The sequence below is a fragment of the Bufo gargarizans genome, chromosome 8, assembly GCF_014858855.1.
Source record: "Bufo gargarizans isolate SCDJY-AF-19 chromosome 8, ASM1485885v1, whole genome shotgun sequence".
NCBI classification, from domain to species: Eukaryota; Metazoa; Chordata; class Amphibia; order Anura; family Bufonidae; genus Bufo; species Bufo gargarizans.
In genome coordinates this window covers 20,709,732-20,728,786 of record NC_058087.1, presented here as the reverse complement: position 1 = coordinate 20,728,786, position 19,055 = coordinate 20,709,732, and the positions used below count along the sequence as shown (strand labels likewise).

Here is a 19,055-nt window from a genome sequence, read left to right as displayed (position 1 = left end):
GGGTAACCTAGCTGGAGAGAAAGAAAACCTTCTGATCTCTGCTTGTCCTCTGCGGGCCCCTGGGTCTCTGCTCTCCAGGATGTCCATACACTTATATATATTTTTTTAGGTCTGATCTTTTTATCCACTTTGCTCAATTTGTTCTTGAAGACTTGTATATTCTTTAATAACCCGTGAGCTAATCTCTTCTCTAATCCTCGCGGCGCTCTGAAGTATGATGACTTTGACCTCAAGTTCGATCACCATGAATACAGAAAGACTCATCGCTCTTTCTCTTACGGCAGATTGTACACAGGAGACGGCGGAGTCTTACTCCGGGATATATGCTCATCCATGTGCGTAAAATATATATTTGAAATCCTTTATTTTCTGAAATGAAATTTTTTGCTCGGTGGGGTATAGTATTAAAGGCACATTATGGACAAGGCTTAATATATAATGTGATTGAGACCACGGTACTGCTATGGGGGCCTGGCACTGACAAGAAAACACAGCATTTTTGTGCAGCCGCCACTAGGGGGAGCACAAATATATATATTTTTTCCATTCCAGTAAATGGTAACTGTATACATTCCTATGCACTGAGCTCCCTCTAGTGGTGGCTACAGGCATCCAGTTTTGTAATAAGAGGAAAGCAAATTAATATCACAATATTTTTTGCCAGTTTTCTAATGTAAATACTTTGATAAATATAGTATTTAGTCATAGAAGTCAAATTAAGTGGGTAAGGTGGAGGGTGCTTTTTTTTATTTTTATTTTTTATTAAAATATATTCAGTTTAATAAAATAAAAAAATCAGGATAGGGAGTGCTTTTAGCCAATAGCAGGCTGCGATGCTAGGAAGGCTTATCCCCGTTGCGGCCTGCTATTCATCTGCGCGACGGGGCCATGCAGTGGTGGCTGTGTGGCTATCAGGAGCGACGTGGGTACCGGGGAGTGAGGCAAGTACAATCTGTGTGAGGGGCCTGGGCTTTTGGGGGGGGTTAATATTATTATTATTATTATATTGCATGGAATCGCTGCGGAAACTGACCTGCGCTGCTGATTTTAAATCTGCAGGATGCCAGTTTTTGCTGTGGGTTTCGACCACAGATTTCAATGTTTGTAGTTCTTAGAGTGCAATCAAAGGCAGAATTTGCATGTATGGCTAATATACAGCTGCGGCCGGGCAGGTCTGGCAGACATTGCCGGGAATCTAGCGGGCATAAACCACTGCATGCAGCAGTATTTGTCCTGCCGTGTTTTCTGAATAGCGTCCGGATCTCCGCAGGACCCCGTTATAGTCAATTGGGCCAGCAGACATTCTGGTACTGTCCAGCAGTGTCGGATCCAGAGCGCTCAGGCTGTTCTCTGCTGGCAAGGTAAAAGTAGCCTAACTCGTGCAGATTGTGGTACGGATTTATCGCCGATTTTTACATGCCGTGTTAAAATACCCTTAGAATAGCTTTTTCCGCAGACATATGACCCAGTGGGCAGCGACACTGTATAGTAGTTATAGGGGCAGAGCAGTCACATTGGTCCCCAGTGGATCCATCTTGGGGAGTTTATGTAATGATAGGAAGACCCCTTGAACCCAGGACTCCTATAGTTCACATTCAGTGAGGGGGAAGGACCTGTCATAGCAGGCAGTGTGCTTCATATTGTCTGTGTCGGGGGTGTGATGATGGGATGGGTATGTGCTGGGCTCTTTGTTAGATAACATATTCAATGCTTTTATGGAAGGTAAGGATTGCCAGGCATGAGAACAAAGTGTCAGATCTCGAATATTCTCCATTCTTCACTTGGTTCTTTCTTCCGCTCTCGGTTCTTTCAAGTGCTTCAGAGCGTGCCTTGAATTATCCAAGTTTTCTGTGCACCAGGATCGGAGCAATGTAGCCCCCGAGAGCCTGGAGACAAGGGTCTCATTCAGCCTGTGCCGGAGGAAGCCTCCAGGCTGTCATTAAAGTGTATGGCGCGGGCAGCGGTGATCATGTAGAGAAAGTGAATACTAGGCATTTACTAATGTATTGTGATTGTCCGTATTGCCTCCTTTGCTGGCTGGATTCATATTTGCATCACATTATATGTTGCTCGATTCCATGGGTTACAACCACTGCTGCAGCACAGATATGCGGTGGCCAGGGTGGGAGCTGCTGCGCATGTGTGCCTATGCACACTCCCACTAGAGAGAACAACGTTTTTTCCCTATAGTGTGCAAGCACGACCACCACCGCTGGATTGTAGGGTGGTCGTAATCTAGCCAGCAAAGGAGGCAATATGGACAATCGCAATATATTAGTAAGTGCCCTGTATTAACTTTCCCTATATGATCAATGCCATTTGCAAGTGAGACATCCAAAACAGTCTTTTCTAGGCCTCCCCCTCACTGCATAGATACTACAAGATCCTTGCACCCCTGTGTGTAACATTGAAGGGTAGGTCCACATATGTGACATATAGAGGGTTTGTCCAAATGTGTGTGACATAAAGGATATGTCCACCCGTGCGTAACATACAAGGGGTCAGGCCACACGTGTAGTGTAGAGGCATGTGAGCCCACGAGTAACCGGTGGATTGTACTGCAGATTTCACTGTGCTGTATTTAAATGGGTAAGATCCATCTATATGGAAACGTTCCACGGAGCCCGTGGATGAGATGTTAGCAAATCAGCAGGTAAAATGAATCTTTCATTAGGTGTCGCACGCTAAAGGTCCTTTACACAGACTGAGTATCTGGCAGATGATTGGGAATGAAGCAGACTCTCCCGATCACCTGCGGAGATGAAGGCGGCATTCAAGATCCCTTTAGAGGGGGCATTTCAGAAGGTGATTGTTGGGAAGGAGACAGCTTTACATGCAGCGATCTCCTCCACAGTATGAGGAGGGGTGATCGCTAATGCCATGGCTCATCCCCATACAGACTTGCTGTTTGCCGATAGCAGAGTGATGTTTAGACGGCACAATGATTTAGGTGTCCGCGTTAATGCTTCTGTTTTGCGGATTAGATGCAGATGTATTCACTTCTATGAGGCCCTTTTCTTCCGTTCTACTGCTCCGCAAAATAAATAAAACATGTCGTATACTTGTCAGGACGTGGCCCCATCGAAGTCTATAGGTCTGCAAAAATTCGGAATGCAATCGTTGGCACAGTCACCTTTTAAGTTTCGGTGCAGCTTCCGGTAGGGACATTATGTCACGGTTTTGTTTGGGTGAAAATAATCTAATAAGCTTTTTACGACTCGAATGACTTCTCTGCGGCAGTGATTTTTCACTATAGCGCCTTTGACCAGGCAGAGCAAGGAGCGCATTCTGCTTTTTGTCACCTCCTCTTGAATCTCCCACCTTTTTTGACCATTCACTCGCGATGCAGGAGCCCTGTTATTGTATGCTCCTCAAGTGGCGGTATGTAAAGAGCCGAGCGTTAGTGAAATAGCCTCCGTCTGCTGCCATCAAGTGATTTCAGCGTAGTAACAAAAGCCACTTGAAAAATGCGGCTAAACGTCTGATATGAAGCGCGATGTGGCGGTCATATTGATTTTTGTTTGCATGAGAATGGCTGCACTTTTGACATCGCCTCTGCTTAGTGCGGCTGTGAACGAGAAGCGGCTGGTATTCTGTACACGTCAAAGTGGTTTTTATAATGGATATTTTATTTTATTTTTTTGTGCACTGTGGGCCTCATTTATACACCTAAAAGAAAAGACTGGACCTGTCGCCCGTAACAACTGATCAGAACTGGCGTCGTAGTCTGCCATCTGTGTCTTTGCCATGGCAGAGTATACGGATCATTCTCTTCGAGCGCTATTGGCCCAATGGTCCATTCAGGAGCCACAGCCCCCCCAGTTCTGGAACGCAGAATGAAAGTCATTGTCCAGAAACAGCGCCCCTCATGTCTACAGGCTGTGTCTGGTGTTGCATCTCATCCCAATTCAAGTGGGTGCTGTTTCTGGGGCAGAAAAAGTTAACCCTTTTTTCATCCTGAAGAATAGGAGTTTTTTTAATTGGGGATTTAGTAAAACCTCTTTACATCTGGGCTTATGCCATTGTCAGGTTCACTTTAAACAGGGCCTCAGCCACCCTCGAAGTCTGTTTCAGAAAATATTGTTTTTGCCTTTAAATAAGATTTTTAGAACATTTTTTTTCTTAGACCGCTGCGTTGAAAATGTATAAACAACCAGCTGGGTTTTACCAGTTGGGGTTGTGTCCCTGCGCGATGTAATATTGTCTGTGTAGGGGCATATGACTCGGACAAAGGGATTGTTAACACCTAGTTAGTTAGTTCATTTATTCATAAATATTTAAGAGGAATAAAATAGGGGAATAGCCTTGTCAGGAGAGGTGACGGGTCCTCGGGGGCGGACTGGGAACTTAAAGTGGCCCCATGTGATAGAGGGAACCAGATTGACAGAAGGCGGGGTAACACAAGGAGGCGGGGGGCAGCGGTACCTTGGTGCAGCACAAAATACCGCTGCCCACATTGCAGTATTCGACTGCATCACTGTCCTGAGGAGTAACACAGATGAGTTCAGGAGGGCCCCTGTGGAAGCCGGCCAGGGACAGAAGTATGTGATGCTCCTAGCATTAATTAATGCTGAGTGCATCAGATTGTTGTGTATTTAGACGGCAGCCACGAGGGGATCTCTGGTGGCTACCTGGGCATCAGCCCACCAGGAAATTTCCCTGTAGGGTCTATGGCCAGTCCTCCCTTGCAGATCCTCTTTAAAGAATTGATCCCCTTATCCTCTAGCCACAGGGTATGGGATGTGTCTGTGTGATCGGTGGGGTTCCAGGGGTCCGTGCCCTCCCGCACCACGGTGGGCGTTGGTACGTCCGACAAACTTGTCCCGTCTTTTTCATGAAAACATTGAAAGTAATTCATTCTGTCAAGTTCTAAAACAGCGCAGCATTAAGCAAGGCCATATGGAAGACGTGTGTGCTCTGCATGGATAATGCCCCGCAGAAGTTCCTCACCACAGATTTGTATTAAGTAGCTGGAGACCACAGTTGTCTGCTCTCATTTAGGGAAGTATTACTTGTCTGACGAGCACCAAGAGGCAAATCCACCAAGGGCAGATGTTAAGTGAAGATTTCAATAATTTGTCCATCAAATCCTTTGACACGTTACAGAGAAATAAGGCGACGTTATCGAGATGAGGCTAAACGCTCTGAGCCCTCTGTACAGTGCCATCAAGGTCACATACTGCTTACAGCGGGTGAGATGTTCAGGAGACCTGGCGGGTTCTCAAGGTTTGTGACACTGGCCCCACCATCTGCACGTTCATTGACACGGCCAGGCAGTGTAAATGTGCTCACACCTGCCTGGTCCCGTCAATCAGAGGGCGTGGCAATTGCAGAGAGAGCTGACCCTCTAGGTGTAATGGTAACGCCCCCGTTGCTCCTAGAGGCTCATTTGCATATAATAAAACATGATTTTTCTCAGCAATGCGGGCACATATGAACATGGGACCAACACAGATGCCTTCAGCTGCCAAGTGCACATGTAACAGGTCAGCCAGTGTCATAGGTACAAAACTGCTGACAGATGCCCTTTAAAGGAGATCTCCAGCTGTGGTTTTAGAACATGTTGTAGAGATGTGGAGTCTTGGCTAATCACGACCGAGCTGCCGAAGGTCAAGGATTGCATTGCATTCAGGGAGAATCCTAACTGGAAGGAGGAGAGAGCAGGGGCTGTGCAATTCGGTGAAGCTTTGGTGACTCTGTGAGAAAATATTAGCTCAGAAGATGCTATATAACATGGCTATCCCCAGCTAGAAATAAAACCTATAAGGAGCAAAACTGACTGACGTAGGAAGATAAAAGCAGCTCAAACAGTAGGTCAATCTACTTGTTTTATATCTTATAGAATCTTATGATTCTATGAGGTGCAATTCCTTTATTATTCCTGCTAGAAGTTAGGAATAAATTACTAGCAGTTTGCAATGAAGGTGCAGACTGGGGGGTGTCACAGTCTGACACTATCCAATCAGGGCTGCCATTGTCTGTGAAGGGACATCATGCCCCCCCGACCCCCACCGCCCAACTGGTTGTACCTATTAATTGCAAACTGCTACCCATTCATTCATACGGGACTCAAGCGCCTCTCAAAATCCTTACACCTAATTCACATGGTTTTATTGGTCTGCAGAAAAACTGGTCCTTGGAAAAAAAAAAAATGCTTCCATATGCATTCAGTTTTTTTTGTTTTCTCACTCCTATCCATAGAAATGGCAATTCTCATCCACAAAAACGATCAAGAGTAGGACCTGCAGTGAGGTTTGCCGATCGGCACATGGATCCATAAAAAATAAAATGGAATTGTGCAAGGCTCCATTGAGTTGTGTGCTATCATTGTGTTCATGAGCCCTTTGCATTTTGTGTGTGCATGGGGAGGGCATTTTATTGCTATATGTTTTCTTTTCTATTGCATTTTGTAGTATTTTTATACCCCAGTCTTGTGAAGCTCCATTACGGAGATACAGACGTGGACAAAATTGTTGGTACCCTTTGGTCAATGAAAGAAAAAGTCACAATGGTCACAGAAATAACTTTAATCTGACAAAAGTAATAATAAATTAAAATTCTATAAATGTTAACCAATGAAAGTCAGACATTGTTTTTCAACCATGCTTCAACAGAATTATGTAAAAAAATAAACTCATGAAACAGGCATGGACAAAAATGATGGTACCCCTAGAAAACACAGAACATAATGTGACCAAAGGGACATGTTAATTCAAGGTGTGTCCACTAATTAGCATCACAGGTGTCTACAACCTTGTAATCAGCCATTGGGCCTATATATATGGCTCCAGGTAATCACTGTGTTGTTTGGTGATATGGTGTGTACCACACTCGACATGGACCAGAGGAAGCAAAGGAAAGAGCTGTCTCAAGAGATCAGAAAGAAAATTATAGACAAGCATGTTAAAGGTAAAGGCTATAAGACCATCTCCAAGCAACTAGATGTTCCTGTGAGTACAGTTGCACATATTATTCATAAGTTTAAGATCCATGGGACTGTAGCCAACCTCCCTGGACGTGGCCGCAGGAGGAAAATTGATGACAAATCTAAGAGACGGATAATCCGAATGGTAACAAAAGAGCCTAGAAAGACTTCTAAAGAGATTCAAGGTGAACTTCATGCTCAAGGAACATCAGTGTCAGATCGCACCATCCGTCGTTGTTTGAGCCAAAGTGGACTACATGGGAGACGACCAAGGAGGACACCATTGTTGAAAACGAATCATAAAAAAGCAAGACTGGAATATGCCAAACTACATGTTGACAAGCCACAAAGCTTCTGGGAGAATGTCCTGTGGACAGATGAGACAAAAATCGAAGTTTTTGCCAAGGCACATCAGCTGTATGTTCACAGACGAAAAAATGAAGCATATCAAGAAAAGAACACTGTCCCTACTGTGAAACATGGAGGAGGCTCTGTTATGTTCTGGGGCTGCTTTGCTGCGTCTGGCACAGGGTGTCTTGAATCTGTGCAGGGTACAATGAAATCTCAAGACTATCAAGGAATTCTAGAGAGAAATGTACTAGCCAGTGTCAGAAAGCTTGGTCTCAGTCGCAGGTCATGGGTCTTGCAACAGGACAATGACCCAAAACACACCGCTAAAAACACCCAAGAATGGCTAAGAGGAAAAAATTGGACTATTCTAAAGTGGCCTTCTATGAGCCCTGACCTCAATCCTATTGAGCATCTTTGGAAGGAGCTGAAACATGCAGTCTGGAAAAGGCACCCTTCAAACCGGACACAACTGGAGCAGTTTGCTCATGAGGAGTGGGCCAAAATACCTGCTGAGAGGTGCAGATGTCTCATTGACAGTTACAGGAAGCGTTTGATTGCAGTGATTGCCTCAAAAGGTTGCGCAACAAAATATTAAGTTAGGGGTACCATCATTTTTGTCCATGCCTGTTTCATGAGTTTATTTTTTTACATAATTCTGTTGAAGCATGGTTGAAAAACAATGTCTGACTTTCATTGGTTAACATTTATAGAATTTTAATTTATTATTACTTTTGTCAGATTAAAGTTATTTCTGTGACCATTGTGACTTTTTCTTTCATTGACCAAAGGGTACCAACAATTTTGTCCACGTCTGTAGCTGCATTGCAGATTCTAAAGCTTAACTTTCCTTTTCTCCTTTTTTAACTACATTTATAGAGATGTAAAACACTAATTAGTTTCTGCTCCTGAAGTAAAAGACTATTACAATTCTGTTATCTTTTTTTAATTAAATTGCTTAATTGTCCTTTTTTTTTTTTTTTACGTCATAAATATGTTTGTAAACCTTGGTCACACTTGCGCTTGGTGCATCCTCCATATCCTGAAACGCCTCATCCAGAATGACCTTAACTGACTGGTACTTGGCCTCGTCTTGTTGGGGCGCCCAGTGTTTATATATAGAATTAGTCTACGTAAAAATTTTAGTAACTTTACAATTACATTTCTTTACTTATCTTGTACTGATCCTGCATTACAGAATGTATTATAGCCCACAGCAATGTTGGAAACCATCAGTAAGCTGGTCAAAAGGACCCTTTAAACTGCTTGATGGAGCAGATGATTGTCAGGAAGAAAGCGTTCCTTCACGACAGTCGCCTGCTCCTGAGTTGAGGAGAGAGCTGCCTTTACATGCAGCGATCTCCTCCACAGTATTGGGAGGAGCGATCGGTAATGCCATCACTCATCCCCATACTGACTCATTGTTTGCCGACGGCACAATCTGCTGCTGTGAAATGATGATTTAGACCCCATAATCTGCTGCCGGCAAACGATGATTGAGGTGACCGCTCCAACAATCTATTACCCGATGATCAAGCTTGTTCATATGGTAATCAGCTGCGCCTATAAATGATCGCTCGCTAGTGATAATCTGCCCGAATATGCAGGGTCTATTTGAGAATTTCCTACACCAGGTTACACATCCAAAAATGCAAGTTTACCAGAGTGAGTAGGGGGAGAGTTCAGCTCTGAAGCCAGCAATATTCTAAATGCAGCTGTAGAGTATAATACTGGCGGTCACTCAGATAAGTAAGTAATTCATTTGCATAGTTACTGAACTTTTATATGTGATTAATTCTCTACGGAGCCTCTCACTGGTGTTCGTAGGTGAAGACTTTACTCTGCGTTAACGCAGCTCTTACATCAGAATGAAGGCTCAGACGATTGGAAATAACACTCTGTGGTCAAGAAAATGTCAGAATACGTACAACACAGGGAAATACTGCGCTGTCAAGACCGCCATTTATAACGGAGAGGAATGTTCTGTATGCGCCTCGGCAGTGTTTTATGGAGTCTGTGCTCTGTTCTTCCAGGGGTCCTGTGGAACTTATCATCCTGCGACGCCGTAAAGATGACGATTATCCGCGAGGCTCTGTCGCCGCTCACAAACACTGTGATCGTTCCACACTCCGGACTGAATAATTCCTCCTTCGACGACGATCACAAAATGAAATTCCAGTCCTCGTCGGTTCTCCGCAATACCACTGGCTGCATGAGGTAACAGAACGCTTTACTGGTTTTATGGAGCTGGAAAAACCAATCTTCTGAGGTGCAGAGTTGAACTTGAGATTTTATTGAAGATTTTTATTTAAAAAAAAAAAGTAGTAAATCTAGAAATGATGAAAAGTTTTTTAGCACTAACGTTTGGACGTCAGCTAGTTGAGGTTTATCTCAAAGGGTCAATTAAAAGGGACCCTTCAGTCAGAAAGCGGTATTTTTAAACTCCATATTCATAGAAAGAATTTTTGTCTTTTTTATTTCAGCAGTACTATACCAAAATGTAATACAAAATATCGTCCCCCTCTTACAGCACAGAGAGAGAAAACTGTCTTTTGTAGATAAGTAACACATTGTCCACTTACTGCTGCTGTGATGGGAAGATGTTATCAGTTAAAATAATAGTAGACTGGTAGAGTTTGGATGGCAGCTCAGTTGCTGTCCTGATAGGCCTAGGTAAGGCTACTTTCACACTAGCGTTTTTGCTCGATCTGGCAGGGTTTAGCAAAAACACTTCCATTACTGATAATACAACAATCCGTATCCGGTTGTATTATCAGTAACATAGCCAAGACGGATACGTCATAAACTCCATTGAAAGTCAGAGGAGGACGGATCAATTTTCTATTGTGGCAGAGAAAACGGATGCGTCCCCATTGACTTACATTGGGGTTAATGCCTGATCTGTCTTGCTCCACATCCCAGGACGAAAAGCAAACTACAACATGTTGAGGTTTGCTCTTCGGTATGGGAACGCAACTAAACGGAACGGAATGCATTTTGGACATTGACAATGAATGGGGACAAAACTGAAATGTTTTTTCTCAGTATTGAGCCCCTATGATGGATCTCAATACCGGAAAACTAAAACGCTAGTAGTCTAAAGATAACTACAGAAGAGTATTGTACTGATCAGTGTCATGCTCTAATTGAGTCACTCATCCCCCTTCCCTCTCTGGTCGCAGTGATGGTCTGTCTGAGTTAAAGAGGTTGTCTCACTTCAGCAAATGGCATTTATTATGTAGATAAAGTTATTACAAGGCACTTACTAATGTATTGTGATTATCCATATTGCCTCCTTTGCTGGCTGGATTCATTTTTACAACACATTATACGCTGCTCGTTTCCAAGGTTTACCACCTCTCTGCTGGTCAGGACTGTGACATAAGGACGCAGCAGCTCCCGTCCTGACCACCTTGTATCTGCGCTGCAGCAGTGGTCGTAACCCCTGTGTACGAAAGGTGTATAATGTGATGGAAAAATGAATCCAGCCAACAAAGGAGGCAATATGGACAATCACAATACATTAGTAAGTGCCTCGTATTAAATTTCTCTACATGATGAATGCCATTTGAGACAGCCCCTGTAAGAGAGACATTGTGCCCTGCCAAAAGTCCAAGGACAGGAAGTAAATTACATGGAGTGACTTCTAAAAAATGATATATATTTTGTAATAAAAAAATTAATATTCACATATCGGCTTGACAAAACAGTTTGATGTGGTAGTGTCCCTTTAAAGCATTTAATAGGGTCCGCCTGGTTTCCTGGTATTTTAATGGAAAGAACATGGCCGCAGACTATTCTTGCCCTTAAAAAAAAAAAATATAATAAGAATAAAAATGCTTTTTTGTGGCTTTTTACAGAGCAGATATTTTTACTCCGGCTCCCTAATGTTTTATTCGACCCCAGTTAAATGGTATTTTTTTATTCTTATTATTGACAGCCCTCCTTTAGTTAACTTGTGCTTTTGTTTCTTCAGAAACCTGAGTTCAGCGGGGGAAGAAGCACGCAAGCAGATGAGATACTGTGAAGGCTTGGTCGACTCCCTCCTCTTCGTGATTCAAACCTGCGTGAACACGTCAGATTTTGACAGCAAGGTATTTCAGATGTACTCCTGGGGTAATAACGCGTTTTACACCGTCTCGTTGACTATGCATTAGGCACTCGCTTCTCTCCGAACCTCAGCCACAGGCGATTCCTCCCGTCATCGTGCTTACTGCCAGAAAGATGGTTCTGGAATGAAGTTTTTGCTGTCCCCTCCCTGGTGGTACAGCGGGTTAAATGTGAGGCCGTGCCTCCTGTTGCTGCTTTCTTCCAGCGCTCTGATCGATGAGTCCATTATGGCACAGCCGCGTGGTTTGGAAACTGTCAGCACCGCGGGAGGTGTCTTGCTTTCACAGATGCTCATATTTTAGGGAAATGCTTGCAGTGTTCACACTTTCGTGGTCTTCGTGCACTTCTGTTTTACCAATGACCACTCAGCGATGAGAACATACAAGGAATTTGCACTTATTAATCTAACCTAAAGGCATAGCTAAGGGGATTTGTCTGTGCATGGTATAGAGCAGGGATGCCCAACCTGCGCCCCTCCAGCTGTTGCAATACTACAACTCCCAGCATGCCTGGACAACCTATAACTATTAGGGCATGCTGGGAATTGTAGTTTTGCAACAGCTGGAGGGCCACAGGTTAAGCATCCCCGGGTATAGGCGGAAAGAGTGTTTGAAAATGAATGTTTTCCTTAGGTGATAGAGAACATAGCTACACTCCAGGGGTCTGGGCACCCCTACCTTTCAACTTTTGGCCGCGGCCGTTTCCTCTGCGTATGACGTCACGGCCTTCGGTCACATCACCTTTGAAGTGTGGGATTCAGCTGCAATACCGAGCACAGCCACTATACAATGTGCGGCACTATGCTCGGTACACTATGAAGATGCTGCATCGCTCGTCCCAGCACCGTAGACCATTTAAACAGCTGGTTAGGATGGGTGCCAGGAGTCGTCCCCCACCGACCTGGTATTCATGACCTATTTTAAGGACAGAAAATCAGTATTGTGCCCAAAAAAAAACAACTTTAAGCAAGTATCAGATATGTTCAGTTCCCCAAATAAGGCACTGTTCTCGCCTACATCGGCACGTCCGTCACATTGGATGGCAAGAGCTCAGCATTGGTCTTGCCGTCAACAAGGCGGACCCCCCCAATGGTCTCCATAAGTTGGTGGAGTCTGTTGGATGCAGTTTGTAACCATCCTACCCTGCATCCAGAAACGCGTCGATCGCCAATCAGTGACCTTGGCAGACGCATGACCTGCCATTCACACCACCTCAGGAGCGACCCATATTTTCTTACAGAAGAGGTCTGGCAAAGCAGAGAGTAGGGAAACTAATTAGCCCCCAGCTGTGCACCCAGTATACCACTGACTGGTTAGGATAATAGGCAGATAAGTCGGATTTTGCATCTCCATTAAAGTGAAAGAGTTGCAATACCACACACTACCTGTGGACAGACGTGGTGCTGTTTTTGGCACAAAGCAATCATGTTTCTCTAATCCTGAAAAGTTCCTCTAAGGTGATTGTTAGAATTAGCTTTTTGGGTCATCGTTTGCGCAGTCTAGTAAATGAGTGAAAACACTTGATAAATTGCAGCGGCCATAGGCCTTATTTTATGTATTTAATTGTAATCGTTCTCTACCCTGCTGGGGTCCTTAATGCTTCCATTAACCAATTCAGCCTCTTTAATGCACCATAATGTACTATACATGTTAGTGGAAATGCCTCTGCAATGTGTGATTAGATCTTGCACTTGCACTTGCACTACATTATTGGAATCTGCAGGAAAATGTGAATCTGGAGAGCCATCGATCAGTTACCAGGCAGGCAGAGGGAATGAAGCATTGGAGTAGCTGGCGGAGGTAAGGGAAGTGCACACAAAGGACCCCGTTAAGTAATGCATTAGTATGCCGGGCATAGGACAGTATCCACAAAACAGATTGCAAATGGGGCTAGAACTTCAATTTTTGTACTTTTAATGTTTTATTTATGATAAACCTTCACAAAAGAGAATTTAAAATGTTTGCTCATTTTCAACCAGTCTGTGTTTGTTGTAATTGTGCAACTTGCACCTGTTATGGCTGCACTTTGTCTCCACACTGCTGTCCGAAGTTGGCATGGGTGCTGCTCCACTCGCCTATCACCACTAGCAGTCCCGGGTGCCGGAATACCATAGCTTATCCTCTGTTGCAGGCTGTGGCCTGCACTCTCCTGCTATGCCTCTTCTCTCTGCCTCTAGGGTGAGGGCGGTCCTCCCCTGGTTCTAAAATGACCAGCGTGCATATACCCTTACCTTTTCCAGCCTATGGCAGGTCACCTCATGCTACTTGGGCACCTTCCCCTTCAGGAGGGTGCCTGAGCAATAGGTGTTCTAGCGCTCTAGTAGTTTCATTTGTCTGCCAGTGTACGTCTGCCTGATTCCTGACTCTGCCTGATCCCTGACTCTGCCTGATCCCTGACTCTGCCTGATCCCTGACTCTGCCTGATCCCGGACTCTGCCTGATCCCGGACTCTGCCTGATCCCGGACTCTGCCTGACCTCTGCCTGATCCCGGACTCTGCCTGATCCCTGACTCTGCCTGATCCCTGACTCTGCCTGATCCCTGACTCTGCCTGATCCCTGACTCTGCCTGATCCCTGACTCTGCCTGATCCCTGACTCTGCCTGATCCCTGACTCTGCCTGATCCCTGACTCTGCCTGATCCCTGACTCTGCCTGATCCCTGACTCTGCCTGATCCCTGACTCTGCCTGATCCCTGACTCTGCCTGATCCCTGACTTCCTTCCTCAACCTGACCTGTGCCTGATTACCATATTGACCCTTTGCTGCCTGCCCTGACATAGGACTTGTTTCACGGATTCGTTCGAACTCTACCTGCTCTGACTTCGGCATGTTACTTTGCCTGATCCCTCGGCGCCCCTCACCAGTGTTTCTGAACCCGGTGGGTCAGCTGTCAACCACACAGGAACTACTCCAGGAGGAAGCATACTTGTGGCTCTCCTGCTACGAAGTCCAGATTCCTGTAGAGCGGTTAAAGGGTGAATACCAGGGAACTGCGAGGATAACGCCCGCAGGTTTAACCCAAAGTCAAAATTGATTTGTAGACACAGTGGTTCCACACCTACCAGTCGTTACAGCACCAATAAAATGTAATCTTATTGGCTGACATGTTAGGACTTCCCCTTTATTTACTTGTCATTAGGCAGCAAGCTATTCCTTCAGACACTCCCTTTCTCATTTACGCCTGAGCTTGCATCTGTTCTTACTGGGGGCCAGGACAAAGCTGCTTCGAGACACCTTTAGCGATTGTTTCTCTTTCTCTATTCAGCCAGTCTCGCGAAAATAATTGGTTCATCTAACTTTGCTGTTGTGTGTATGGGCACCTTTAAGCTAACCATAGACCTTGGATAGCTCATGGACATGGAATGTTCATGGAACATAAAGAAAGAAATCCAATATGGCCGACTATTTTGCATACTCCGCAAACTAGATTTCAAGCAGATTAATTAAAGCAGTTGTCAGAGTGTTTAATACCGATGACCTTTCCTCAGGATAGGTGATCAGTATCCGATGGTGAGGGTCCAGTGAGTGTCCGGTGCCTCCTCCCAGGCCAGTGACATCATGTTCATCAGTCACATGGCCTAGGCACAGCTCAATCCCATTCAAGTGAATGGGGCCCAGCTGTAATACCAAGCACAGCCACGATATATTGTATGGTAAGTTGCTAGAAAGCCGGAGCACCACAGCCTCTTCAAATAGCTGATTGTTAGGGGTGATGGGAGTTGGATCCCCACCGATCACATACTGATGACCTATCCTCAGGATACATCATCAGTATAAGGCTACTTTCACACTTGCGTTAGGTGCGGATCCGTCTGGTATATGCACAGACGGATCCACACCTATACATGCAAACGATGGTATCCGTTCATTGCGGATCCGTCTGCATAACAGCTTTTTCAGATCTGAGTTTTCACAATCGTGAAAACTCAGATCCGACAGTATATTCTATAGTGATGGGGACGCTTAAAGTTAGAATATACTAAGAACTGTGTACATAACTGCCCCCTGCTGCCTGGCAGCACCCGATCTCTTACAGGGGTCTGTGATCCGCACAATTAATTGTGCGGATCTCAGCCCCCTGATCGGGTGCTGCTGGGCAGCAGGGGCCAGACCCCTCTCCCTCCTCAGTATTAAAAGCATTGGTGGCCAATGCGGGCCCCCCCTCCCTTCCTCCCCAGTATTAAAAGCATTGGTGGCCAGTGCGCCCCCCTCCCTCCCTCGTATTAAAAGCATTGGTGGCCATTGCAGCCCCCCGATCAGGGGGCTGAGATCCGCACAATTAACCCCTCAGGTGCGGCACCTGAGGGGAACGCCTCTACTGTCGGATCTGAGTTTTCACGATCTAACTCAAATCCAATGGTATATACTAACATAGAGGCGTTCCCATGGTGATGGGGACGCTTCAAGTTAAAATATACCATTGGATTGGAGAAAACTCTGATCCGATGGTTTATTAATAGGGACTCCTGACTTTACATTGAAAGTCAATGGGGGACGGATCCGTTTGCAATTGCACCATATTGTGTCATCGTCAAACCATTCCGTCCCTATTCACCTACATTGTAAGTCAGGACGGATCCATTTGGCTCCGCACGGCCAGGCGGACACCAAAACGCTGCAGCTGCAAGCTCCTGAGCGGAATGGAGGCGGAACGGAGCCAAACTGATGCATTCTGAGCGGATCCTTATCCATTCACAATGCATTGGGGATGAACGGATCCGTTCGGGGCCGCTTGTGAGAGCCCTCAAACGGATCTCACAAGTGGAACCCTCAAAACGCAAGTGTGAAAGTAGCCTAATACACTCGGAAAACCTCTAATCCATTGAACTAAGAACCTGTGGGAGGGTGTAGGCTGTCTCCACCAAGAACCGAAAGAGCTTGCACTTCACATACAGCTATGCACAGAAAATATAGGTAAGAAGCCATGTCGAACTGGGCCTTTGAGAGGAAAATATTCCAAGGACTCGCCCTCCATCCATACAGAACAGATGCATGTCCAGATTTAATGGCATTGTAATCTTTGTTGTAACCGTGCACACAGGACACATCCTCAGATCCCTGTATATCCATCTGCAAATCATATCTCCCCATTTATGGTGATCTGTCATCTTGCAAATAAGCTGCAGGCTACTGATGCTGTTTTCGCACCTAAACTCTGGAATATTTCTAGGTTATCAGGTCCGGAGATTTACCAGAGTTGGCCTTTCACACATGTAGCTATCACCCCTGGGTTGTTCCATGTCGGGTGCGTTCCAGGTGCAAAGACAAGGGGCGGGAACTTTAGTCCCGGCCACTGTGATTTACTGGAACATTTACTGCTGTTTTCACACATGCGCTCACTCGGACATAACCCAGACTTAGTACTAGTCTGGGACTGATACTGCAGATTTGTGCGTTGACACATACGACCCCTCCGGGTAAACTCCAGAAAATGTCAGGATTCCCCTGTGAGTATGAATGGGGCTTAAGAGTCAGAAAACAGCAGCCTGCTGACAGATTGCAGGAAGAATCTGAATATCTCCCATCTTGCTCTATTTTTAAATCCATTAGCGGCAATAGATTGGTGAATTTAGTAAATTGCTGTTTATGCCGTAAACTGTATGATCTGAAGAGCTGAAGAGACGAAACTAGTGGAATTAAAGGGGTTTGCAGGACAAGAGATAAAGATGTCTGCTCTTATGTACAGGAACATTACCACGTCAGTTTGGGCTGTGTCTGGTATTGGAGCTGACCTGCAATAGCAGACAGTCTGTGGACAGCTGTGGGACTGTTTCTGGAAAAAATATCTCCCCTCACCCATGACTGCACCCATGCGACTAGGACCTCCCATCCAGGACAGGACACCTTAATAGATAAAATGGTTTGCACCCCCACCACACCTCAGTTCAGGTTTCCTGTAGTGATGTCCGGATCATGAATGAATCGTTCTTTTGAACCGATTCAGTTCACTGATCCGGAAGAGTCGGTTCCTCTGACTGAGCCGATCCGAATGAAACGGCTCAGTCAGATCAGCATACAGGCAGCAGCAGCCAGTGTAATAGCCCCGCCCTCCAACCAATCAGAGGCAGCCAGTGGACGCTAGCCCTGCCCCCTCCCCACCCTCCAACCAATCAGAGGCTACCAGCACAGGGGGAGTCGCAGGTAGTGATGGGAAGTTCGGATCTTTCAGCTGAATCGGTTCATTTGAATCAGCTCATTCAAATGAACCGATTCATGAATCGGATCTTCGGTTCACTTCATGAGCCGGCAGAAGCAAGTGAACTGAAGATCAATGCGCATGCTCAGCTCATCGAATCTTCGGTTCACTTGCTGAGTCGGCTCTCAAGTGAACCGAAGGTCAGGAGGCTCCTGGCAAACACAGCTCTGCTGCAGTGAGCAGACTGTGATGTAGTGCTTATAGTTGTTGCAGGGACTCAGATAATTGTCTGAGAGTTTTAGTTAATAGAATCGTGTCACCGAGTCCCTACCAGACTTCCTGCTCTGCTACAGCATGTAGCAGAGCTGTGTGTGTACAGGTTGCATGCAGCAGTGTAGCATGATGCTACACTGCTGCATGCACCCTGTACACACACAGCACTGCTACATGTGCTACATGCTAGATCAATGCCCCCCCCTTCCCCCGGACGGACTTACTTACAGGGAGCCGCAGAGCAGGGAGCCTGGCAGGGACTCGGTGACTCACAGTTCTTTTAACTCAAAAGAATCAAATGAGTCTCTGACTCATTCGATTCTTTTAACTAATACTCAGACGATTCTCTGAGTCCCTGCGACTCCCACTGTGCTGGGAGTCAGTGCTGCGGCCTTTGATTGGTTGGAGGGCGGGGAGGGGGCGGGGCTAGCGTCCACTGGCTGCCTCTGATTGGTTGGAGGGCGGGGCTATTACACTGCTACTGCTGCCTCTATGCTGATCTGACTGAGCCGTTTCATTCGGATCGGCTCAGTCAGAGGAACCGACTCTTCCGGATCAATGAACTGAATCGGTTCAAAAGAACGATTCGTTCATGATCCGGACATCACTAGTCGCAGGGACTCAGAGAATCGTCTGAGTCTATTAGTTAAAAGAATCGAATGAGTCAGAGACTCATTCGATTCTTTTGAGTTAAAAGAACCGTGAGTCACCGAGTCCCTGCCAGGCTCCCTGCTCTGCGGCTCCCTGTAAGTCCGTCCGGGGGGTCATTAATCTAGCATGTAGCAGAGCTGTGTGTGTACAGGGTACATGCAGCAGTGTAGCATCATGCTACACTGCTACATGCACCCTGTACACACACAGCTCTGCTACATGCTGTAGCAGAGCAGGAAGTCTGGTAGGGACTCGGTGACACGATTCTTTTAACACTCTCAGACAATTATCACAGTCTGCTCCACTGCAGCAGAGCTGTGTTTGCCAGAGCCAGTCCCTCCTGACCTTCGGTTCACTTGAGAGCCGACTCAGCAAGTGAACCGAAGATTCGATGAGCTGAGCATGCGCATTGATCTTCATGTTCACTTGCCTCTGCCGGCTCAGGAAGTGAACCGAAGATCCGATTCATGAATCGGTTCATTTGAATGAGCTGATTCAAATGAACCGATTCAGCTCAAAGATCCGAACTTCCCATCACTAGTTTCCTGTCCTCCGGATAGGAGATACCTGAGGAGTTCCCTCTTTTTTTTTTTTTTTTTTTAGGTTCTCACCT

General features: G+C 45.7%; 1 protein-coding gene across 1 annotated transcript in view; it reads left to right on the top strand.

Annotated features, from left to right (window-relative positions):
- Positions 1-19,055, top strand: part of PKP4 (plakophilin 4) — a 240,397-nt gene that overhangs the window by 196,502 nt on the left and 24,840 nt on the right. Inside the window, exons 12-13 of the mRNA XM_044305120.1 lie at positions 9,307-9,490; positions 11,250-11,367. Coding sequence (XP_044161055.1) covers positions 9,307-9,490; positions 11,250-11,367 — 302 coding nt within the window. The remainder of the gene's footprint in view (positions 1-9,306; positions 9,491-11,249; positions 11,368-19,055) is intronic.